This window comes from Myotis lucifugus, unplaced genomic scaffold, assembly GCF_000147115.1.
Source record: "Myotis lucifugus unplaced genomic scaffold, Myoluc2.0 scaffold_692, whole genome shotgun sequence".
Lineage (NCBI taxonomy): Eukaryota > Metazoa > Chordata > Mammalia > Chiroptera > Vespertilionidae > Myotis > Myotis lucifugus.
This window is the reverse complement of record NW_005871740.1, coordinates 167454-193102: the sequence shown is the minus strand read 5'-3', so window position 1 is coordinate 193102 and position 25649 is coordinate 167454. Positions and strand designations below refer to the sequence as shown.

General features: G+C 51.8%; 1 protein-coding gene across 1 annotated transcript in view; it reads right to left on the bottom strand.

Annotated features, from left to right (window-relative positions):
* Positions 1–25649, bottom strand: part of DUOX1 (dual oxidase 1) — a 37905-nt gene that overhangs the window by 11923 nt on the left and 333 nt on the right. Inside the window, 22 exon segments of the mRNA XM_023746538.1 lie at positions 531–656; positions 1031–1100; positions 3831–4006; positions 4289–4382; positions 4651–4876; positions 7254–7439; positions 8293–8492; positions 9219–9332; positions 9922–10059; positions 10664–10782; positions 10974–11149; positions 12268–12440; positions 12682–12784; positions 13901–13991; positions 18210–18306; positions 18442–18502; positions 18907–19073; positions 19190–19391; positions 19535–19722; positions 20495–20659; positions 21067–21150; positions 23510–23600. Coding sequence (XP_023602306.1) covers positions 531–656; positions 1031–1100; positions 3831–4006; positions 4289–4382; positions 4651–4876; positions 7254–7439; positions 8293–8492; positions 9219–9332; positions 9922–10059; positions 10664–10782; positions 10974–11149; positions 12268–12440; positions 12682–12784; positions 13901–13991; positions 18210–18306; positions 18442–18502; positions 18907–19073; positions 19190–19391; positions 19535–19722; positions 20495–20659; positions 21067–21150; positions 23510–23567 — 3014 coding nt within the window. The 5' untranslated portion in view covers positions 23568–23600.

The window sequence follows — 25649 nt, the reverse complement described above, 5'->3', positions numbered from 1 at the left end:
TCAGGTAGGGACCCGCCGCTAGTGCAGCCCCGCGCCCCTCCCAGTCTGAGCTCGGGAGAAAAAGTGCCCCGAGTCACTCAAGCTAAGCATGGCTCAGAGTCCAAAGGCTGTTACTACACTATTCCAGCGAGCTGTCAATGCAGGGACCCCTGCAAGTGGTCACTGGGTCAGTTCATCCCAGGGGACGCACTTCATCACCCCAGTTCTCACTCACAGACAGCCCTCTCCCCTCCCAATCTGAGCTCCCAAATCCCACATCTCTATTCTCACTCTACACTGGAGCTCAAAGGTCGCCTCCTCCAGGAAGCCTGCCCTGACCTCCCAGACAGAAGTGAGCATTTCCTTGAGCTCTGAAGCCCCTTGCTCTTACCACCATTATACCATTCAGCAGTGGGACACTGCAGTTCTCAGTGTACCAGGCTATCTCATATGAGGCTGTGCTTAAGATAGTGCCTGGCACCAAGTAATCAATGCATGCATGCTGAAAGGATGGATGAACTGCCTGGGCTTAGGGGAAGAAGCAGGCGTACTTCTTGCCAAACCTCCGTCGAACCTCCTGGGGAGGATCGGTGTCCATGGGGCACTGCAGTCTCTGTGGTGTCCGCTCCACCTGGACATCACCGCGGGAACAGCGAGCACTCACTCTGGGAGAGGGACTAGGACAGGAATGCAGGAGACAGGATCTTGGTTACCCAAGCCACCTGGTGCTCCGTTGACCCACTCTGTTGAAGAAGGGTCAGAGCTCTCAGCCAGAGGACAGCAGGATTCCCAGAGACCTAGATAGAGAATGAGTTGCATCCTGGGGGTTCTAGACAAGGCTGTCACAGATAGCTGTGCCCGTTACAAGGGCCTCTGACCCAGGCCAAAGGTGAATGGAGGGCTGTGTCAGCAGAGGAACAAGTGTCTTTTTCTGGTTTGCACGAAGGCTTGATGTAGGCTGGTGGGGGCTGTGATCCCAGGCATTTGGGGGAGAAAAAAGGCAACTCCCGGTCCCCAGCCCTCCCTCCAACATTCCCAGATGAGGGCTCACCAGAGCTTATCCTGGCTGATGTAGGAGGCTCTCCGGCAGAGATCCTTGATGACTTCAGGCACCTCCACTCCTGCAAAATGCAGAGCTGGGCTAGGGAGCAGCTCAGGGCCCAGAGCCTCAGGAGGACCTGGCTCAAATGTCCAGACACTATAGAGCAGCGGTTCTCAACCTGTGGGTCGCGACCCCTTGGGCGGTCGAACGACCCTTTCACAGGGGTCTCCTAAGACCATCCTGCATATCAGATATCTACATTACGATTCATAACAGTAACAACATTACAGTTATGAAGTAGCAACGAAAATCATTTTGTGGTTGGGTCACAACATGAGGAACTGTATTTAAAGGGCCAGAAGGTTGAGAACCACTGCTCTAGAGGGTCCCTGGCCAATACCCTGCCTCTGGGTGCCCCAGCCTCAGCCTGTGTCCCCAGTGGGAGCAGCCCTAGCCACTGTTGGTCAGGGAGAAGGCCTGCAACAAAGCTGGCCAGGCAGGCTCCCCTGAGTGTGTGCTCACCTTCAGTCTCACTCCTGGGACTAGAATCAGGCTTATGGGGCGGAGTTCAGGAACTGTATGCAACCCGTCTGCTAAAAACATTCTGTCAAAACCCCCCACTAATGACCCTCCAGCTTAAAATCTCTGTGGAGTTAAATGTAGAATCTAGGTGGTGCATATATGGGAGATTCCACTTTTCTGTGTTGGAAAATGTTCATAAGAAAATGGGAGGGGGGAGGGGGAAACACCCTTCCAGGAGCTGCCCATTGTTCCCTGTCTGGGCTGAGCACTTAGGGACAGGGCAGGACTGAGCAGCCAATCCAGGTTCTCACAGGAGACCTGGGAATCTGCAGGTCACTTCCAAGTGCTAAACCAATCCTGAAGATTACCCTGGTCTACAGGCCAGAGGCCAAACGTGATTAAGCTGAATTTAATGAAATCAGTGTTGAAAACAAAGTAATCTATCCCCTCTCAAATGGTTTAGCAAACAGCAGATGTGGCAAAAAACGGTAACAAATGACAAATCTAGGTGAGGGAGAAAGAGATGCTCCTTTAAACTCTAGGTTTAATATGTTTCAAAGTAAAATTTGGAGGAAACAATAAAGTACAACAATTAAAAGTCAAATGGGCCCTGGCTGGGTAGCTCAGTTGGTTAGAGTGTCATCCCAATACACCAGCGGTTCTCAACCTGTGGGTCGCGACCCCTTTGGGGGTCGAACGACCCTTTCACAGGGGTCGCCTAAGACCATCGGAAAACACATATATAATTACATATTGTTTTTGTGATTAATCACTATGCTTTAATTATGTTCAATTTGTAACAATGAAATTGGGGGTCACCACAACATGAGGAACTGTATTAAAGGGTCACGGCATTAGGAAGGTTGAGAACCACTGCAATACACCAAGATTGCGGGTTTGATCCCAGGCCACATACAAGAAGCAACCAATGAATGTAGAAATAAGTTGAACAACAAATCTCTCTCTCTCTCACTCTCTCTCTCTCCAATAATTTTTTTTTTTTTCATTAAAATGCCAAACAAAATACTCATTGCTAACCTTCTACTTAATCTCCTTTCCCAAGCCTGGTCCTTCCTCCTCCCCAGGGGCTGTATATCCGGGACTCTCTGGCTTGCGCTCACTTCAGGCACCCTCCCCTGCTCTGCCCTCAGGCCTGGGTGCCTCCTGCTCTGGCTGCCTGGGAAAGGTGAAAAGCTGCAGAATTAGACTTGCTGGGTCTGCACTCTACCAACTCTCCTCCCTACCTGGGCAGGGGAAGCCCTGACCAGAACCCAACTGTGCCTTGTCTAACTCACCCCTCTCACCTGGACTGCTCAGCTCCCCCAGGGCCTCATAATCCTGGGAGGGGCTGGGTTTGGTTTCAACATGCCCCAGTGAGAATCCCAGGCTGTGAAGACACAGTAACAGCTCAGAGCAGGCCACAGGCACTGCCTGCTCTCTGCCCACTCCTCACCCTGATTCTAGCCCCACCCACTGAGTCAGACACAGGAAGGGCAGGAAGTAGGGGGAGACAACAGAAGTGGGTCTCCATGGGTCTCCATGCACTTAGCAAACATTTACTGACCACTCCTCTGGGGAATAAAGTGGCAAACAAAACTACAACACCCACCACTACCAGACACCCCAGCTGAGGTGGGTATGGCCGGGGTAGGGCTGTAATGAGGAGACACTGTTTCCCCTCTGCATAGGGTTCTTTGACGAGAAAGAGGAATTCCAGCTGCCATTCCCCACGCTATCCTGACCCTGCACACCCCACCAGCAGGGCTGCATTATGACTTTTGTGGGTCCCAGGCCCCGTTGTCTTCCTGGGCCTCCTCCTCCATTAAAAAATAAATTAAAAATTATATTTAAAATAATTATATTGGTGTAAAGCAGAGGTGAGGAACATTTTTTTCTGCCAAGGGCCATTTGGATATTTATAACATCATTCGACAGCCATACAAAATTATCAACTTAAAAATCAGCCTGCTATATTTGGTCAAACATTTAAATAACTCACCCCTAATGCCTCGGCAGGGCTGGACCAAATGATTCTGCAGGCCTTATACAGCCTGTGGGCCAGATGTTCCCCACCCCTGGTATAAAGAATATAATCCAGGCTGGATATGTCATTACATATTATTATTATACTAATTCTCTTTTATGATTTTATTTTATGATTTTTTTCTTGTCTTCTGATTTTAAAAGAAACGAAAACATTTCCATGGATTCCCCAAATACATGGGCCTTGTGCACTGTGCCTGCTGTGCCTAACGGATAAGTCAGCCCTACCTCCAGGCTCCCTCACCTTTGACACAGAGCTGTGTGAAGCGGAGCTCGCTGTCATGGTCCCGCAGCATGAAGTGGAAGTCCTCCCATGTCAGCTCCTCCTTGTCCTGGAAGCCCGACTCCCGGAACATGGACTCCACCACCTCCGCCAGCTGGGCCTTGGACAGGCAGTTGTTGGAGATCTCGATGAAGGACCTGGGGGTTGGGCGCGGGGAGCTATCAGGCCCTGACAAGGGGCCTGGGGCCTAGACACAAGGGCCCACTGGCCATCCCACCAGGCAGGCCTTCAGAGCCCACATGGAAAGACCCCGATGGGCCAAATCCCAAGCCCCCTCTTAGCTCTAACAGTCTCTGGCTCTGTGGGTGAGAAGGTGGGGGCCCCCTGCTCTTTACCCTCCTGCTTCTTCCTTCATGTCCCACCCTTCCCCCTGCGGTCCCTGCTCTGGCCCACTCTCCTAGCTGTCCCATTGGACCAACCTCAGCATCCTGATGAACTCGTCCTTGGAAATGAGACCATTCTCATCAAAGTCGTACATGCGGAACATAAGGCGAGACTTCTCCTCAGGGGAGCCTGGGAGGAGGAGGAACCTATGAGCGGCCCAGACCTCCTGCCTAAACCCAGGCTGGCCGGGAGGGGCCTTACACTAGTGTGACCCACTGCTGGACACAGTGAGGGGTGCTCTGCTTCCTGACTCTATCGGGGCGCTCCCAGATGTCTGCCATGGCTAGAGACCTGACCCCAGTGCTTCCCCATCTCCAGCAGGTCAGCTACACCCCAGCCTCAGGCTCCAGCCCCTTCCATCTTCTCCTGTCTGGGCAATCACTCCCTCCTCCACTACCTTTCATGAAGACCACCAGGATGTCCAGGAACTCCCGGAAGGACAGGTAGCCATTGCCGTCTTTGTCGGCCAGAGAGAACATGGACTCCACAAACATGTCCTGGGGCTTGAGGCCCAGGGACTCGGCAAACTCGACCCTGCTGAGCTCACACGTCAGGGCCTCCTGAACCTTCTGAGATGAGTCCAGGGGCAGGGTCCCTGCGTCTGCCTGGTCGATGTCCAGCACCTGCACTTGGGCAGCAGCAGAGGGAGGGAGAGAAGGAGACAGGGATTCCTTGACTTGAAGGCCAGTTGAGCCACCTTTTAAGGTACCTGCCCAGCACCCCCTCCCCTAAGCACTACCCCATAAGCCCTGTGGGTGGCCCCTGTGGCCATTTATTCTACAGAACGTTGGCCCCGTGCATTAGCTGACTGGACCAGGGATGCCCACTTGAGCCACGCAGGGGACCTGGAATTGGGACTGGGAGGTCCTAGGTCTGTCTTGCCTGAGCACAAGGAAACTCAGAAGTCGTGGACCACCCTGTTCCTCCAAGTGCTCAGAGACACAGAGACAGAGCGAAGCAGCAGCACAGAGGAGAGGAGGCAGCCTCCGAGGCAGCCTTGTTTGCTGACAGCTTTCCCTTCCCTGGTCCTTTCCAGGCCAGGCGACAGCCCTCCCTTTGGGGTTCCTGAGACACTGCTATATCCTGAGTCAACTGAGCCTTCATCAGTGCTGGCTTGAGCGGGTTGCTTTTACATCCAGAGTTTTGACTGAGAGAAAAGCTCAACTGGGTTGAGAAAAAGCTGGGCTTGGGGAGGGGAAATTCTCATCATGAGCCATCTTCACCCCCCCCAAGGGGCTGCCCAGCATAAGGAGAACAGACGGTTAGGGAAGCAAGCAGCCTGCAAACCACAACACCTGTTGTTCCTGCCTGTCAACTAGAAGCCCCTACTTCAAGCCTGGCTGTGATTTCATGAGGTAAACCTTGCTGCTGGAAACAAGGTGCTTTAGCGGAAAGAGCCTGGGGCTAGAGGCAAGAGACCCAGGTTCATGTCCCAACGGTGCCACTGTCTCACTGTGTGGCCTCAGGCAAGTCTGTTCAGTTGTCGGCATTCGTTTCCTCACCTGCCGGACCTATCTCACAGGGTTACTGTGAGAATCAACAAGAGAGGCTGTATGAAAAATATCTGAAAGCTGAAAACACTGAAAGGGTTGGCAGCTACCCCAGGAAACAGTAGCACACCCTCACCTCCCAACACAGGGAGTTCTCTTTCACAGCCCTGGCGGATCCTGAACTGAGTGGAGGTGCCTGCCCGGGCCCTGGCAATGAGTCACCCCAGCAGGGGGACCCTCTGTTCTAGTACATACTCAAGTTCAACTTGTTTGAAGAGTACGTGGTGTACACAGCTAATGACCATTACATGGTAGCTTCCCTCATGGGTCCTTTCTGCAGCTAGCCAACCCTGCTCCTTCTCAAACACTGATTTTTTTGCCCTTCTACCGGGTATCTCCTTTCTTCTTTTTTTGGTTAATCCTCACCTGAGGATATTTTCCCATTGATTTTTTTTTAAAATATATTTTATTGATTTTTTACAGAGAGGAAGGGAGAGAGAGGTAGAGAGTTAGAAACATCGATGAGAGAGAAACATCGACCAGCTGCCTCCTGCACATCTCCCACTGGGGATGTGCCCACAACCCAGGTACATGCCCTTGACCGGAATCGAACCTGGGACCTTTCAGTCCGCAGGCCGACGCTCTATCCACTGAGCCAAACCCTAAGGATATTTTCCCATTGATTTTTAGAGAGAATGGAAGGGAGAGGGAGAGGGAGAGAGAAACATCGATGTGAGCCCCTTTCTTCTGAGCCAAAACTTTTCCAACTTTGAGTCCTTGCCAAATCTCACCTCCACCATGACTTTATACCTGCCTGAAGCTTCAACTACCATTTCTGAACTCCTAGACCACTTTTTTCCTGGGTCACTTTTATAGCTGTCATTCTTTGCCAATTATCTTCCTCTCTGTGTGCATCCTATCTTCCCATTGGGATGATAAATGCCTTCAGTGGGCGCCCATGCTGTATTATATCTCCCAACCTTCTCCTCTCCATTGTTCTGCTCAGGCTGCCTTTATTTTCATGCCAGATATGGGTCCAAGTCCTTGCATTTCTCTTCCTATCTTATTTCCCCACAACCTCTCAGTGGCTCTCAGATGTCTACAAGGTAGGCACTAATACCCTCTTTAGGCCTCTGGCAGCTACACTCCTCCAGGGAGGAGTGGCTAAGGGCTCTCACTGCCCCGCAAAGCCCATCTCACCCCAGATTTCTGCAGCCTTTAGGTGAGGGCAGAGAACTTGGGCAGCCCTGAGGAGAGATATCGACACATGCAGATGAGCCCCTTCCCAGGAAATGCCTCTCTGAAGTCTCACAGGTGGGTGGGATTGGAATGGGGCTGGCGCATCTCCTTACAGTAAGGTCAGGTGACTTGGCCAAAATCACAGTCAAGTTGACTCTTGGCTGTGATTTCAGGGTTTCTGACTTGCCCTGGAGTCACCCCATGGCCTTACACAGGTAAGGGCACCACCATAGACAGACGTGCAAGAACAGATCTGATCCCACATACACACCTGGGAGAAAAGGTGCCTGAAAAAGGTCTCCAGGAGGAGGCTCCGCTGCTCCCGCGTCACGGCTGCCCTCAGCAGCTCCTGCTCCCGCATCTCCCACTCCTGGAAGCTCAGCCCACTTTCCTTCAGAGCCACCCGAAGGTTTTCCACCAGTGCCTGCCGCTCTTCCTCCAGGTTAAACAGCAGCACCTACGGAGGCAGCAGGAGGGAGAGCAACCATTTGTCAAGGCCTTTTAGGTCTAGGACAACGGTTCTCAACCTGTGGGTCGCGACCCCTTTGGGGGTCGAACGACCCTTTCACAGGGGTCACCTAAGACCATCGGCAAACACACATATAATTACATATTGTTTTTGTGATTAATCACTATGCTTTAATTATGTTCAATTTGTAACAATGAAATTGGGGGTCACCACAACATGAGGAACTGTATTAAAGGGTCGCGGCATTAGGAAGGTTGAGAACCACTGGTCTAGGAGCTTTATATGAATTTTGTTGGGGCCACTGGAAAGAGAGCCCTTGCAAAAGACACTGTTATTTCCTGGGCTCAGGGGTTAAGTGGTTTTCTTCTATGTGCAGAGGTAGCATTCAAAGTCACATACATGTATGAAGCATTCTTCCCTCCGTGTTCCATACTGGAGAAGGGGAAGGCAGGGAGGCCAGAGGATTGAGGGGACCATGAGCCAGACACTCAGAGCTGAAGATCAGCCTCTGATGGACTCCCCTCCGAAACCTTTAACAAATCACTCCAGCCTGAAATCAGGGGTCAGGGAGGAGCACCCAGCTTCTTCCAAGGAATCCCAGCCGGGACCTGCCACAGAGGCCTTAGAAAGGGAGGGGCAGACTGCCTGCAGGAGGAATAGGGGACTGTGGAGATCATATCCAGCAGGTCCAGAGCAGGACAGATGTGCTCAAGTTTCTCTCCCTATCAGGTACTACAGCCAGTAACCAGAAGCCAGAAACCCTGTGTGGCCCAGTGCTCCTTTCCCTCCACCTGGCTGGCCGTGTCTGTGGACGAGGAGCCAGGGGCCAGCGGGGCCATACCAGGTCATACTCCTTGGGGATCTTGAGCAGCAGGGTACGGTGTCCATGGTTGTTGGAAAGGATGAGGTTGACCTGCTGCAGGGGCCGCAGCTGGATGATGCGGAGCACAGAGAGCCTGCCGTCCAGGACACGGACCTGCCCGGGTTGCAGGTGCACAAGCACAGGCCGGCAGGGCTCCTTGCGGCCCTGCCATTCCAACGCTGGGGAGAGACGGGGCTGGGTCAGCTGGGGCCTCCGGGCCTGCCCTGCTGGAGGCACACCCAAAGGAAGAAGGCCAGCTCAGAGCTGGGGTTAGATCAAGGCCTCCACAGCTCCTTGCCTCTTCTTGGGTCCTGAGGGACACCCCCTCCCCAATAGTCCCATGAGAAGAATAACTACCATTTCCTGAGTGATTACCATGTGCCCAACACGGCATCAAGTACTTTGCATGAACGAATTCATTTAGTCTTCATAAATCGATAAGGTAAGTGCTATTATTATTCCTACTTTACAGATAATGAAAAGTTTAGAAAACTTAAAGATCTGCCTAAGGCCCAGCTGGTGGGATCAAGATTCCAATCCTCAGTCAGTCTGACTCTAGACCTTCATTAATTACTTCTCTGTTGGCTGAAATTCCAGTGTAAGATGCACAAAGCAGCAGTTCTTGGGAATTTGTGAGTCACAGAAACCCTGTAAAATGTAGTCCAGGTTCTGTGACTCCTCCCCATGAATCTATCTCATTTCCTCTGGGACCTTCAGGAGGAACTACAGAGGTGGGAGGACTCCAGGACCAACTTCCACCCAATGCCCCTGTGGCCCTCCCCCCTGCCCGGCTGCCAGGAGGCCTAGAAAAAGGAGGCCTTTCCTTAGGCTGCTGAGGTGGAGGAAGGGGCTGTCGCCCTGAGTCAAGTCCTCCTTCTCACCACCATGGCCAGCCCCAGGCTTACCTTCCACGCCCTCCACGAACTTCTCAGACTTGATGCTTTGGCAGTTCTGGCCTTGGAGCTTCTTGAAATTTCTCTTCCGGAGCCGGGCAACAATCCAGGCAACAAGCAGGCTCACTGGCAGGGCAGAGGCAGTAGGATGCTCAGAGGGAGGTCTGGGGAGATCAGTGGCTCCTTTGCCAAGACCCCTGCTTTCCCCAAGTCCTAGATCTATCCATTCTCAAATTATAAAGCTGCCTTCAGAGAGGCGGGGAGCTGCTTTGCATCCTATGGGGAGTTTGGGTAGCATCTAAGATGCCTGTGCAGGCTCCTCCTCTGCTTCCAGCACTCAGGTCCTCTCCCAGCTAGAGCTGGACCCACTCCGCCAGGCTGCTGGTCCACCCACACACAAGTCCAAAGCCTCTGCCCCAGCAACTACATCCCAGCTCTGGTTCTCCAGCAGGGCATTGCCTCTGACAGGCCCAGGCTCCTGCAAATAGCTGTGGATTGTGGATTCCTGGGACGCCTGACCAATCTGGGCCCTGAGAACAGGGGGGCAATTCTCCCTGGTGCCAACTTATCTGCAGGTCAGACACCTCTTGTGTCTCCTCCTGCTCTGATGTTTTTGTCATCTGCCCAGAGGAACATGGCTTGTTGCCACAGATGGAACCAACCCTACTCCCAACTTGCATCTTTTACCCAACCCCACCCTGCCCATCACTGTTACCCAGGGGGAAGCAGCAGAGGGTCCCAATGGTGACCCCGAAGCCAAATCCACTGCCCTTGAAGTAGTCCCGCATGACAGGGGGAACACAGGCTGGCAGGCCCTCCGTGCTGAGTTGTCCTGGCTGTGGGCAGGGGTCTCCTGGGGAGGCAGAGAAAGCTAGAGTCCTGGGGGCTCAGGCACAGCATCACTGAGGCGGTTAGGGTGGCAGAAAGGGGGAATGGTGGTGGCTCTGGGTACCAGAGGGGAGGAGGCTGCTTACCCCTGCCATTGTCCCAAGAATGTGGTGTTTTTCTACTTGGGTAACAAGTGGGGTCCAAAATGAACCTCAACCTCTATCTTTCCCTCCTATGCACGTGTGTACACACACACACACACACACACACACACACACATACACACAGAACCCTTCTGTTGTTACTGCTGTGGGGTTGGGATGCCCTCACTACACTCAGCCCTCCTAGTGTTCCACCCACCCCCAGCCCCATCCCAGCTGAATGTGTCTCCTTACCAGGACTCTCTGAGTCTCAGCCCTGCCCCCACTTGGCACCTGCAGTTGTGCAGAGGGGAACCTACATAGCTGTATGTGGCTACCTTGGTGCCCAGATCCAAAGTTCCCAAGGGCACAACCATAGTTCACTCCCCCCTTGGAGTCTACTGTCCAGTCACACTGACCCAAACGCACAACTGAGGAGGAAAGAAACTCCAGACCCCAAACCCCTGCAAGCACCCCTTGGCCACTCACCCACATGCCAGAAAAAGACATTGGGTTGCAGGGCACTGGGGTCCACGTTGGTGACAGCCACTAGAACATCCCAGAGGGATGTGTTTCTGATCTCTGCGATCTCTTCCTCAGAGAAGAGTCTGGGGGTGAGAGAGGTGGGGTGTTCTCAGAGTGGGAGAGAGATGCAGGCCCCAGGCCCAGGGATCCAGATGAGGAAAGAGCCCCAGAGGGACTGGGGAGGGGGCAGTGCCAGCTGGGAGTCAAGGGCCCATGGGGGCTGCTTATAGGCAGAGGGTCTGGAGTCTGAGGTGGGAACCCAGGCAGGCCTTACCCATTCCTGGTGTTCTCAAACCAGTAACGGTCACCATCCCGCAGACGCACAAACTGGTCGAGGACTATGGTGCTGAAGAGGGGCCCGGGGTTCCCGTGGCTCTCTAGGAGCCCCCCAGGGAGCAACTCCAGCAGGGACAGGTCCTGGTTGTACAGAGCAGCGGTGGCTTCCAGCACCTGGGGCAAGAAGGGACAGGAGTGAGTGTAAGGACCTCGCATCACCCTCAGGCAAAGAGATGGTTCCCAGGGATCAGCCTTAGGGATAATAATAAATGACAGTAACAGTAAATCACTTATTATGCCCCAGGCACTGCTCTGAGTGCTTTGCATAAGTTCACTCATTATGGGAATCCTCTCACAGATTCAGCTGCCTATTTTACAAAGTTGGAATAGAATAGGCAGCCAATCCCCTATGTAACTTATTCTTGGAAAGGTATACAAGTTCAAGAATCAAATCAGTGCAAATGTTAAATGGTAGAATGATGTGTTAGAAAAGGTTTCCATTTTTTAGATCTAAAGAAGTGTTTAAAAAATCAAATCCCTACGTATACATTGTATTTTAAAGACAGCCTTCAACAATATATGGGCAGCATAGTCTACCTCACCTCTACTTTAGTTCTTTTCTTCACAGTGTAAATAAGCACTTGACCAGTTTAATCCCAATGAGGTGCAATTGAAGCTAAAGATGTGCTACTTTGGGTATGCCCGCTGATTCTTATCTTGATGTTGATTTTATAAAGTTCACAAGCCCCACACACGTATCACGTCTTTGTTGGTCTTTCAATTCTCTATTTTCCAACAATTTTATAAAATAGTAAGGGCAAAGGCAATAACACTGTCATCAATTATAGAAACCCCGTTGTACCAAGATGTTAAGGAGCTAAAACTAGTCTGTTGGCGGGTGATAGCGTAGGGTGTGAGAGCTGACTCCCCTAAGGCAGCTTGAATACCAGTGCGCAAAGGCAGGACTTGTTCCTGAGTCAATAACTTTCTTTACACACCCAGGGAATCAGGGAAGAGTAAATGAAGTAACGTCTACTAAGTGCTTGGCATGCAATAGATGCCCAACAAACATTTGCTGGATCTGCACAGCTGCAGAGCCTAAAGCCAACTCCTGCTGGTCTGGTCACCTACAGCCTGGTGTGTGATACTGGGAAAAGCAAGGTGGGTGAGCCCTGCCCCTCTCAGCAGGTGCTTGTCTCTGGTACCCGGGTCTCACTGCCCATCTTCTGTGTCTCAGGCCAGTGTTCCCATGGCCCTCCCACCCTGCCCTCTGGGTCCCGACCACTCCTCACGGTGCCATGACTCTGGGAGAGTGCAGGGTTGATGTCCTGCCATCTGGTAATGGGAGGCAGGCCCAGTGCTTCCCTGGCCTTGGTGTAAGAGGGCAGGCCCAGGTCCCGGCCCCGCTGCAGGCTGCTGGCCACGTGGTCAGTGCGGGAGTACTTCAGTGGCCCGGGCCAGAAATCTGTGAATTTGACAGCAGAGAGTCTCAGAGAGCTCAGCAACACCAAAGCTCCTCCGGCCCATGCCCCAGGCTTCCACCAGCCCCATGGGACGTAAGCTGTACAGAGGGAGCTGTGGCCATTAGGTCAGAAGCTCTCTCAGCAGTGAGACAGCGCAGGTTCCCAGCCCTGGATACCCCGCCCTGCTTGGACCTCCTCCCAGGGGCCAGGGGTGCACAGCCTACAGGCCAGTCTTGGCCTCACCTCGCACATCCTCAACCACCACATGGTCTTCTTGTTCAGCAATCTGGGAGGCCATGCCCAGTAGCAGCGCATCTACATCTTCAGCTCTTTGTAGGTTTGGGTGCTATGGGAGTGAGGAGAGGAGACGAGTGTGGCTAAGGGGGCCAGAATTTGGGCAGCCAGACTCCCTCCACCTATAGTTTACGTTCTCTATTCAGTCCTGCTGTTCACTCCCAAACTGGTGGGCCATTCCTCTTCCACTGGTTGATTCACCACTCACAGTGAGTGATGTCCTCATCCAAAGCCCTTGACCAGACCTTTCAGGGAGGAAGGTCTCCATGAGCACAAGGGACCAAACACTTGATTTCTTCTATTTCATTTTGTTTATTTATTCATTATTTCTTCTATTTTTAGAAACAGACTTGAGATCATGGTTGACAGAGACACTAGAATATATAGGTCTTGGTTCTTGTTTTGTTTGGTAACCAGCTGTGTGACTGTGGACAAGTGATAGGATCTCTCTGAATTCAGTGTCCTCCCCTTACTAAAAAGGGCATTATAACTTTAAAAATAATGAAATAAAATTAATAAAGTAATAAAAAGGGATTAGGAGGACACTGAGGTCTCTAAACTCAGCCCCATGCCTCTGATCCTATGCCTTCCTCTTCTCTCTTTTCCTCCCTCCTCACTTCCCTCTTATGAACTCTGAGTTTGCTTTAAATTAATGATCAATGCTCTTGACCCACACCGACCTGGTTTGGGTGGACAGACTATCCCTGGTAATCTCTCAGAATCCCTCCCTTCTCCTTGCCTCCAACCCACAGAAACATATTCATTTGCTGCCCTAGGTAAGTCTAACTGGAGAGTTTCTTTGGGGGCTGGGATGACTGGGGTACTCCAAGGCTTACAGGGGACTCAGAGCTGTCAAGGGAGAAGAAAAACCTTGAGGAAGCAATAAATGTAGAGCCACACTTGCACAGTCCTGAGGTGAGAATAGAGGGTTGACTTTTGACCATGTACAGCTACCCGGTCATCTCAGACACTGGTAGGAGAGATGGCTTTGGTCCCCAGGCTGCCTCCTCCACCCCAGCCCATCCCAGTTGCTGGCTGTCTCAGCCCTACTGCCCACCTTCACCACATACCCTAATACATGTGTATGTGTGTGTGCACGTGCGCACACACACACACACAAACACACACAATACACATACCCACCCACATATATGTCCCCAGCTCTGACCTCTCGGCTCCAATAGCTGTTGCAGACCCGGAGAGCTCTGGAGACGCTTGAATTCCGATTGATGACCCTCTGGAAGTGGCAGCTGGCATTTCTGAAATGCAAGGAGCAGGGGAGTGGTGACTGAGACCCCAGGGTCCTAATGTCAGGCATCAGCTCTGGTCTCTCAGGCTGTATCGAGGGGCCAGGCCATGGTTTCCCTGAGGTGGTATGTGTTCAGGGAAGGTTCTGAACAATCTGATTTTGGGGAGGTCTCTCTCCCACATCAGACCAAATATCTAAAAATGCACCCATAGAGTTTGCTCATACTCTCTTTCTCTTTCCACATGTACATAGACATTTTGAACGAATTTGTAATTGTTCTTTTGAAATTACTTGTCTAAGCCCTATCCAGGTGGCTCAGTTGGTTGTAGTGCCTTCCTATACACCAGAAGGTTGTGGGTTTGAAATTACTTGTCTATGAATAACTCAATTGCTATGATTCCTTGGCCATCATCAGGCATATCCAGAAATTGTTCCAACCCTGGCCCAGTAGCTCAGTTGGTTAGAGCATCATCCTGATATGCTGAGGTTGTGAGTTTGATTCCCGGTCAGGGCACATAAAAGGAACAATCAGCGAATGCATAAATAAGTGGAACAACAGAAATTGTTCCAGAAAAAATTTTTTTTTTGAAATTATAATGCAGATCTGCTCCTGTTTGGTGGCTGATGCGGTGGCCCAGGGGGCTTTGCCGATGCCAGCGTGAGCTAGTCAGGCTTAGCCAGGGCGATCCTAGGGGCGCCGTCTCAGCATCCGGGCCCCTCCCTGCCCAGGCCGGCGTCCCTCCCCTCTGAGCGGGTTCCCGTGGGCGGCCTGCCAGGCCGTGACGACCCTGGAGCCTTCATGTGGCCCCAACCTCAGCCCCTGTGCTCACAACCACCTTTGTCGCAGCCACAGGCCCCTTGTCTCCTCAGAGGTGACCTCGCCCAGGGCGCAGGCTGCCTCTGCTGGTGGAAGCCGGTTGCTGAGGGTTGGAAATACACAGACATTTTTAATGGAAGCAAAATGGGGCAATGGAGAAACCAAGATGATGGCATAGGTAAACACCGGAAATTGCTGCCTTGCACAACCACTTCAAAAATACAACTAAAAGACAAAATGGACAGCATCCAGAACCACAGGAAGGCTGGCTGAGTGGAAATTCTACAACTAGAAGGAAAGAGAAAAGCACACTGAGACTCAGAGGAGGTGCAGAAGTAAAGTGCAGAGGGATGGAGGCGCATGTGGAAAGGGCTGGCAACTGAGGACACGGTTGTCTTTTTCAATCGGGAGGGAGTCTCAAGCTCCCAACTGCTCTGAACTCTAGTTCCGGGAGAGTCTCTGGGGAGAAACTGGACTGTCTGGCATCGGGCAGAACTCGAGGGTGGCTTTCTCTCAGAGGTGCCTGCAGCAATTACCATGGGACACTGAGACCCTGGGCCTCTTAGGGCAGGGCTGAGGATCAGCCATAGCTGTTTGCTCTCTCCACCTTGTTGATTCCCTGAGACCCCGCCCAACTCAAGCTGTGCTCAGAGGCTTTTGCATATGAAAGGCCTGGCCCTTTGCAATCTGAAAATTACCTAACAAACTGCAGCTGGGTCAGAGAGACCCAGAACATCCAGAAGAAGACCCAAGGCCCCACAGCAGCTTGCATTGCTTCACAGCTGGGCCTCATCTAGGCACCTCCAAACCCCAAACCAAGAAGAGGAATCAGCAGATCTCTCCATAGCTCCTGCTGGGTAGCCTCAGGCAGGGGCTAAATTAGCACCTCCTTAGAGATCCAAGAGCCAGTGTACCCAGTGGTCAGAGTGGGACCATCCAGATCACAACTCCTCAGATCCATAAGGGACACACTCAGGGGGCAGACTCAGTGAGCACCAAAGCCCCACTGAAGCAAGTCTTGCCCCAGAAGGGTGTCTCCAGCACAGAAGTTCTCCCACCATAGACACAGCTGATTCTCACAGCCAATTGGCCTGGAGGTTAATTCCTCCCAGTGATACCTACAACAATCAAGGCTTAACTACAACAAGACTGTGCACAAAGCCCACAAGGGGGTGCACCAAGAGTGTCCACCTCAGGTAACTGGGGAGGCTGAGCCACTGGGCCCTATAGGACACTTAGCACAGAAAGCCACTCTATCAACACAGGGAAGCATAAAAAATGCAGAGACAAAGAAACAGGTCACAAATGACAGAAATGGAGGAAAGCAAACTACAGGATATAGAGTTCAAAACCACACTTACAAGGTTTTTCAAGAATTTTCTAGAAACTGCTGATAAATTGAGTGAAACCCTCAAGAAATCTAGTGAGACTCTCGAGGTTATGAAAAAGGACCAACTGGAAATTAAGCATACACTGACTGCAATAAAGAATATTATACAGAGTTCCAACAGCAGACTAGAGGATCTCAAGAATCAAGAGCCTCCTGAGCTACTTAATCAAACCTTGGAGTACTTAATGATACCACGAGCTAGTGAGCCTTCGAGCTGAGGAGTGTTAATGATACCACGAGCTAGTGAGCCTTCGAGCTGAGGAGTGAGCCTGCGAGCTGAGTGAGCCTGCGAGCGAGATCAAGATCTTTACATACATTCTCCCGGGTTTCAATCCTACTCAACTACATGCACCTGAACTCTATCAAGCCCACATCACTCAGGCACATGGGGCCATGTGTTCGGACCATAGGTTCAAGCTCACAACTACAGCTGTTGGCTATAATTGTGCTGGGAGGGCCCTGCCCTCCAAGCTGGGACTTGCACGTGGCAATGAGAGGAGTGTGCCCTCTCATCAGTCCAAGGCTTGAACCTGTCCAAAACACCGTAGCGGCTACCCACAATAACGTTTTAATTCTGTTTCTTTGTTACTAATGTTGTGGCCCCACCCCATAACAAAGAAACAAAGGAAAATTTCCCCATGGAATTTCTGAATAGTATTACTCCTTAGGGAATGCCGTGTCATAAATTAAAATTGAAAGTGGGTGCAATCATCATGCTATTGAGAAATCTCAATAGTAAATGGGGTCTTTGTAATGGTACCAGATTTATTATCAAAAGATTATGACCTAACATTATCGAAGCTGAAATATTAACAGGATCTTCAGAGGGAGAAGCTGTTCTGATTTTAAGAATTAATTTGTCCCCATCTGACACTGGCCTCCCATTTAAATTGATTCGACGACGGTTTCCCGTGACGCCAGCATTTGTGATGACTATTAATAAATCACAAGGACAAACTCTAGACAGAGTAGGCTTATTCCTACCTGAACCCGTTTTTGCACATGGTCAGTTATATGTTGCTTTCTCTCGAGTTTGAAGAGCATGTGATGTTACAGTTAAAGTTCTAAGTACTTCATCACAAGGGAAATTAGCCAAGCACTCTGAAAGTATTTTCACTCTTAATGTGGTGTACAGGGAGATATTAGAATAAGTTTAATCCCTTTATCAGTCATTGTTTGCATCACTGTTGTTTTTATATCATGTTTTTGTTGTTTTCATTATCATGTTTTTGTCGTTTTTATATCATGCCTCTGTTGTTGTTATATCCTTTTGTTACTGTTATTTATTAATAAATTTATATATTATTTTCAAAAAAATTATAATGCAATTGTAAAAAAAATAAACTGATATGCTTTGCTTTGTATACATTTAATTAATTAATTGTTTTTAGTTAAAGTCCCCTTTTTATTATTTTGGAGCCTATATTTTCTTCAGCTCTCACACATTTTAAAAAATACATATTTTTATTGATTTCAGGGAGGAAAGGAGAGGGAGAGAGATAGAAACATCAATAATGAGAGAGAATCATTGATTGGCTGCCTTCTGCACACCCCACACTGGGGATTGAGCCCACAACCCAGGCATGTGCCCTGATTGGGAATCGAACCGTGACCTCCTGGTTCATAGCTCAACCACTCAGCCACACTGGTCAGGTTCACATTTTTATTATAATTTCTCCAAAAGGTTTATAAGCGCCAAGTTCTGTATTTACAGCTAAAAGTGCCCCAGGGTAGTGTCAAGTTCAGCACAGCAGGCTTTGTGACTCAGCCTCTGAGCCTCAATTAGCCAGTCTTAAACTGGAGAATGAAGAGCTACACCAGTTGCAGGAATATGGACCTAAAGTGCTTAAACACCACAATAATGTATCTTTTTAAACAATTGTTTTTATTCTTCCCCTCCTTGTTCACTGTTCCCTGATAATCCTGTCCTGAAGACTCAAGAGGGCAATTTTCTCAATTGACAATCCCACCCCCACCTGCCGCCCCCTCACCTCCCAACACACACTTGAGCCCTCCTTTACCTCATGTAGACGCCAGGGGGCACCATGGTGGAGAGGAACTGTTCAGAGGCTGCCAGGAACTCTGGAGAGATGCTGGGGTCCAGGAAAGGGCGGTACCCTGCCCCACGGGAGGAATAGGAGAAATAAACTCCTGAACCCTCCATCCTCCCATAACAGGCATCCACCTGTCTTCTTTCCGCCTATGGATCCTAACCACAACCTCCCTCAACACAGGTGCCCCCCATGCCCTCACCTGTATATTCTGGGGGTGTTTGCTGCAGGAAGCTGGGCAGCCACTCATACAGAGCAATGTTCTGAGGGTCAAGAGAGAGGAAAGGTGGGGCGAAGGCTCCAGCTGCCAGGCCAGGAGGGTCTGAGCCAGGGGAGGCTTAAGTGGGAGAGGACCACCAGGCAGGGGCAGTCATGGGAAAGGCAACTCAAGTGGGAGAGGAGCTGAGCCTCTCCCACAAGGAACAAGGGATTGGGGGGGGAGGCAGCTAAATCTCTTGTGTAAGTGGCACTTAGCCTCTCTGTCATCCCTAGACTTTAGCTCTCCACGTGAGCAGGGGGTCCTGAGAGCGAGGGAAGGCGGGTCACCAGCTGTCCCAGTAAAGGGTGTTTCTGGGTGGCCGGTGTCCAAGGATGGAGGGCTCTGCAGGGGAGCAGAGTCCCCGTGGACCAGGGCAGGAGGGTGGGGCGGGAGGGCCGTGGCACTGACCTGGTAGGTGGCAATGACCCTCTTGCGCGCGTGCTGGAACAGCTCCTCGTCCCCCCAGCGCGGGTGCTCGAGGGCCAGCCGCTGCGCGCACAGGTTGTGGTAGCGGAACCAGAGCAGGCCCAGCGCCTGCAGGAAGGGCTCGCGGTTCCCTCGCTCGGCCCCGAAGGCTGCATCCGCCAGGGGGACGCAGGAGGAGAGGAGCGGGTGTGACCCAGGGGAGCGCCACCTCGCAGACCCCAGCCCGCCCCGCCCTCCCGCCCGCCCTGGCGCCCCGCGGCCTCACCATACAGCCCCCGGGCCCCGCGCTGTCCCGTGGCGGGGTCGGGTGCGGTCCACATGAGCAGGGGCTCCTGCGCATCCCGGGGGAAGGCGTGGTCGGCCCCCGACGCCAGCTGCCCCCCAGAAAAGCTCCGCAGCGCGTCGCTCCAGGAGTGCGAGGAGCCATAGATGGCGCTGCCGTCCAGCCAGCCCGTCACCTCGTTGGTCTGACAGGTGAGCAAGGGGGTAGTCGAGGCGGGTAAGGGGGGCCCAGGGCCAGGGCCTCTCCGCACACGACCCTGCCAGACCCGGAGCCCAGAGCCCCACCCGCCTGGGATCCAGCTCCTGCCTGGCCACCTGCCCATCTCACCAGGTCCCGGGGGTTGCTGGGGCTCTGTCCGGTCTTGGGGTCCCAGCGGCTCCTCTGGAAGGGCAGCACCACGTCCCCGCGCCGGTCGGGGTCGAACACCGGGTCCCCGAGTGGGATGTGGATGTTGAGGAACTCGGCGGGGCAGCCGGGTCTCTCTATGCTCACCAGGTCCGAGAGCACGTGGTAGCCTGCGCCAAAGGGGAGGGGCGCTAGGGCCAGGGAAGCCCACTCTCCTTTCTCCCCCAGGTAGCTAGTTCCCCCACCCCCATCCCCTCTCCTAGCTGCAAAAGACTCAACAGCCATATGGGGCAAGTCCCGGCCTTGACCTCACCCATTCCTTCCCAAAGCTTTGTTACACCCTGGTCCAAACTGTTTTCATTGACAGTTTGGCCCTCTCCTTGGTAACTGGGAGGTGCCCAGTGAGTGTGCCTGGCAGCATGGGTTCCAACACATCGCTGGGAGCAGCCCGCCCAGAGGGCCCGCCAGCCCTGGTGGCCTGGTGGACACTGAGAAGCAGGTGTAGGCATTTGGAATAACTAGCAGGAGCCCGGCATTCCTGCTGTGGGCCAACAAACAAACCCGTCACTAGGCCCTAGTGACCCCATTTCGACACCCGCCAGCCCTCCTGCCAGGATAGGAACCCTGTACTGCGCCTGTCTTAGGAGCCACAGAGGCAAAGAGTGAGAAGAGCATCCCACCAAGAGTCCCCACCAGATTATTTTCATGCTCCTGCTTCTACCCCCACCCCCGTCAACAGCTCAACTTGGGGCACATTTATTCCTCTTCTAACCAGACTTTAACCCTCTGCTCCCACCCCTACCCCACCTCATTGCCAGCCCCTCCATCTCTCTCCCCATCTCTCTCCAACATTTCTCTCCCTCATTCTCTTAGTCACCCTCAGACACAGAGGTGTCTAGCTGATCCCCTTGGCCTCTATCCCCTACAGGTTGAGGCCCTTACCGAAGAAGACCCCCAGCACTGTGCGGTTCTGCAGGGAGGCCTGCCCTGCAGGGCCCCTCGTGGCAGTGTTGCTGACGTCACGGGGATTAGGCAGGTAGGGCTCTCCCAAGGGCTGGTACACACCATCTGCATAGGTGGCTGGGACCAGGCGCTGCAGCCGATAGCCTGCAATGGGATGGGTAGGGACAAGGACCAATCCTCAGAGGGGTTCTCTGACCTCCTCTCTCCCAGGCTTCCTCCATACCACAGATCTTAAAACCTTGGGAATGGATAAGCCTTTGCTGGTGCCTGCCAGTCCTTCCAGTGGTTCTCAACCTTCTGGCCCTTTAAATACAGTTCCTCATGTTGTGACCCAACCATAAGATTATTTTCATTGCTACTTCATAACTGTAATGTTGCTACTGTTATGAATCGTAATGTAAATACCTGATATGCAGGATGGTCTTAGGCGACCCCTGTGAAAGGGTTGTTCGACCGCCAAAGGGGTGGCGACCCACAGGTTGAGAACTGCTGCCCTAAGCAGTGGGTACCATCCTAACCCTTGGCTCGGTATCCACTTGACTCTCACTTACCTTTGCTGCCCCATCTGTGCTCCATGAGGTTGTTGTACCATCCATCAAATCGCTGCACCTCCCAGGAAATAGCATTCTGAGCTCCTGTGTGAGGATGGAGGGAAGGGGCAGCTGGGCAAGTCAGTACATGAGCGGATGGGCAGGCCTGCAGAATCTGTGTCCTGTGAGCCTGACACTTGGGTCAGCAGAAAGTGGACATCCAGCACAGATGTGGGAGGTAGGTTAGGGTACAGAGGGAGCCAATCAGAGCAAAGTGATGTTCAAATTCAAGCCCAATCTTTAAGCTGTTGGGGGGAGGGGGTCAGATATGGCAGGGAGCACTTCAGGATTGTAGCCAGGTAGCCATGTGCAGTGTGCTGACAAATGCCTCAGAGAGAAAGAGGAAGCAGAAGAACAGGGGCAACGGAGAAGGAGATGCAAGAGACTTTTATTACTCTCACACCTCAGCTCCCTGGGGGACATGGCAGGACAGCAGCCATTCCAAGCCTTAAGACATCACACAGAGCAAGAGCTAGCCACCCCCAAACAGCCAGCCACCCCCAAAGAGCAAGCCATTCTTCCACCCAGGAAAGGACATGTCATTCTCTGATCCATCCCCAGGCAGGGGCAGGGGCTTGGCCCTCTCCTGCTGAGCAGAGCCTAGGGCAAGGATGTGGGCCACAGAGCTGTGGTTTTGATCCTTTTTCCAGTTCTTGGGTGGGATCAGGGACTGATAGTCAAGTGGATAACCTTGCCCCCTTCTCTTTGGGGGTCAACATGTCCCCCATATAATTCCTCCTCTTGACCCTATTTGCTCCAAAAACCTAGGGTTTGGGAGGGAGTACTCAGCTGCTGAGGGAAGAACTCAGGCAATGGGGGCAGAGGGAAGCATCCAGAATCAGAAATATAGCAGGGGTCCTTCTGGTCAGTAGATCAGATGACCAGTCAGATTCCTTTCCCCAAATGAGGAGGCCATAGCGCTGAGTCTCCCCCTCTCCTCAACTCAGAGAACAGAGCAAAGAAAAGGACTCTCATTAGCCAGAGGAGGCCTGTTCCTCAGATTGTCTCCCCACTCAGACCAAGGACAGGATCTCAGAGCTACTCTCCTGCCCCATAGTTCACACACACACACACACACACACACACACACACACACACACACCAGGTGGTCAGAGAGGAAAAATGACTCAGGCCCTGGTATTTGAGCAAAGAACTGAGGAGGAGCAGAATAAGTGACCCCAAAATATGTCACTTTGGCATGTGGATTATTTTGAGCTGAAGGCAATCAAGATATAGCAGACTCAAGAAAAACCTACCCTTTTCTCAACCACCTAAAAAATATTAGGTAGGGGCCTGGCCCAGAAAGAGGGTTAATACCAGAGATAACTTTTGATCTGGATGGCAGGGCAAACATCTAACCAGATATCTGCTCTTCCTATTGTCTTATGAATTTCCCTTCTCCCCTTTGATGCCCCAGACCACTATCCCATTCCTCAGCTTAGGATGGTAAAGAAGCCAAAGAATCAAGAAGGGATGAAGGGAAAAATTTTCCATCCCTGCAGAACCCAACTAAGGATCAGGACTTGGGGCAGAAATAGGGCAGCCACATACATTCTATCTCTAAAATAAGATGAACTTGTGGCAGAACAAGGGATGGGAGCTGTTGGGGAGGGCATGGGGGAGAACGCCTCTTGGGAATTAGAGGCAAGAGAAAAGGAAAATCTAAGGCCAAGGCATAGATAAGGTTGGAAGAAATGCAAACGTGAGCAGCTCTGGCAAGGGAGAAGCTGCCGGGGCTGGCTCATCACCCTATGCCGCCAGTCAGGACAGATCATTTCACAGATTTTCTTTGCTCCTTGTTCTTGCATCCCTGCCCCTGATGATCACAGACTTGCTCTTTTAACCTAATTTGTGGCACCTTAAACCCACTTCCCTCCTCAGAGACCCAGACTATAGGGAATTGCCTCAGATTTTAGTAAGAGACTATCCAAAGCCAAAGGTAACAAGATGAAACGCTTGTGGATTTTTTTCCTAATCATATTGTTTTAGAACATTGGTGACTTCCCTTGGCGGAAGTCAGCATTCAGTCCAATCTGACCCCAAGATCCTTTATTTGCTTCTGTGTCTAACCAATCTTTTTCTATTTGGTGTCTGGGGTGGAGGCCATAGGGCTCAGTCTCCCCTTCTCCTCAACTCAGAAAACAGAGCAAAGAAAAGGACTCTCATTAGCCAAAGAGTCACCCACTCAGACTAAGGACAGGATCTCAGAGCTGCTCTCCTGGCCCCATACTTGACATGAAAGGAAGGCACAATCAACACGCTGGAGATGAGCACCTGCAGGCTACGGTGTTAGCTAGGGAGCAGGCATAGAAATGAATGTGATACAGCTTCTGTCCTTGGAGAAGCCCAGAAGATGCTGGGTTCCTCTGCTCCTAGCCATGATTCTCCTCCAAGCTGTACTCACCAGTGGGTATCCATGGCCCAACCAGGAATGTCCATGCCAGAGCCAGGCAGAAGCCCATGATGAAAATGGAGAATACCGTAAAATGGAGACACTAGAAAAAGACAGTTTCGAGAGAATGAACCCCAGCAATTAAGGAAAGTCAGGTCAGGGCCTTGGCATGAATCCAGGCATGGGTCTGGGACAAGGCCACAGTAAGTAGCACAGAGCAAGGAGACTCCCTCCCTCCCAAGAATCTTTCACTCATTCACAAATCACTTGATGAACACCCACTATGTCCTGGGCACGGGCCTAGGCACTGGAGATTAAGTGATGAACAAAGCAAACAGAGATCCTCACATTCCTGGACTTTGCTGCCCAAGAATAAATGAAAACCGTGCTTATGCAGTGTGTTCGTTGGACAGAGCCTTGTTAGGAGGCCAGGATATGGTGCCACTGCCAGTCCACTGTGTGGATCTGAGATCACTTATCTGGTCTGGACCTTGGTTTCCGCTTCCAGTTATGGGAGTAAACATGTCTGAACTGTCTACCTCCTAGCATGGTTTTGGGAATCCAATGTGAGATTGAGAAGTGGCAGGTGTTATGTAAATGTAATATAGAGAATGTGGGCTGGAGCTTGGCTCCTCTGAGTCAACTCAGAGGGGTTCCTATGCTTAATGCCAATGTCCTGCTCACTCGTGGCCAATAGATCACCTAGCGACAACAGGGAGACAGAGGCAGCAGGGGACTCAGGTTGGGACTTCTGAGTGGCACAGGGAGCGCCCAACACCAGTGAAGACCTCCTAAAGGCAATATGGAGGTTGGGGGTGGAGTGGGGCTGGGGAACTATCTAGTGGAGGAAGGTGGGAGCTCATGGAAAGCCTCATCTCCAGCCAAACCCTCAGGGCTCCTGGGTAGGTTGTCTAGCCACAGAGGAGGGAACCCAGAGGGTGACCTCACCCCCACTGACCATATCTCATTAAAGAAATGAGCTCAGCCAGCGTGGCTCCGTGGTTGAGCATCGACCTATGAACCAGGAGGTCATGGTTCGATTCCTGGTCAGGACACATGCCCGAGTTGTGGGCTTGATCCCCAGTGTGGGGCATGCAGGAGGCAGCTATTCAATGATTCTCTCTCATCATTGATGTTTCTAACTCTCTCTCTCTCCCTCTCCCTTTCTCTCTGAAATCAGTAAAAATAAAAAAAAAATTAAGAAAGAAATGAAAAAAATGGAGGCCCTGTCATAATTCAAAAGTTTAGTGTTCTACCCACTCCATCCCAGAGACTGTCCAGACACCAGCCTTTGATAGTTTGTGAAGAACGAGCAGGGCTCTGGATGGTTGAAGCCATAAGGCTGGACATGCTGAAGTGCCCACAGTGGTCCTTCCCTGATCTAGAATGTCCTGCCTCCTTCCCCTCCCACTCTGACTTCTGGATCCTTCGTCCGGACACCAATGTACCACTCAGTCCCTAAAAGCATGCGGCGAGCCTGCAGGCCAGGCTGTGGGAACAACCTGAAGGAGAAGGTGGACACGTAAGAAGCACTCCTGTGGGTGGGTAGCCACAGGGATTTACACAGCACATTTGTTCCCTAACTTTTTACCAACCTTCAAAGGAAGGCACAACCTCAGGAAAGGGCTGTAAAGCCCCAGGCAGCGGCAGAACCAGGAAGCGAATACAGGCCTGCCTCCTTCTTGACCCACATGGCAACTTTTCCAGCCACGAAGTCCTACAGCAGTGACTGGGGTGGGGAAAGAGGAGTCAAGGCCCTAAGCTGTGGTTGGCAAACTGGGGCTCGCGAGCCACATGTGGCTCTTTGGCCCCTTGAGTGTGGCTCTTCCTAAGCCTTAGGAGTACCCTAATTAAGCTAATAACAATGTACCTACCTATATAGTTAAAGTTTAAAAAATTTGGCTCTCAAAAGAAATTTCAGTCGTTGTGCTGTTGATATTTGGCTCTGCTGACTAATGAGTTTGCCGACCACTGCTAGGGAGTCCAACTTGGTCCCAAGTGAGGACTGAAGAGGAAAGCCTGGTCTCTAAAAGTCCCCAGTTCCCTCCCGGCATGATGTGCTGCTGCCAGGAAGAGCTCAGGGAGATCCCCCGACGCCCAAGCAAACCAGGTCACCCAACATTCCCAGACCCCAAAGCATCTAGTCTCCCAA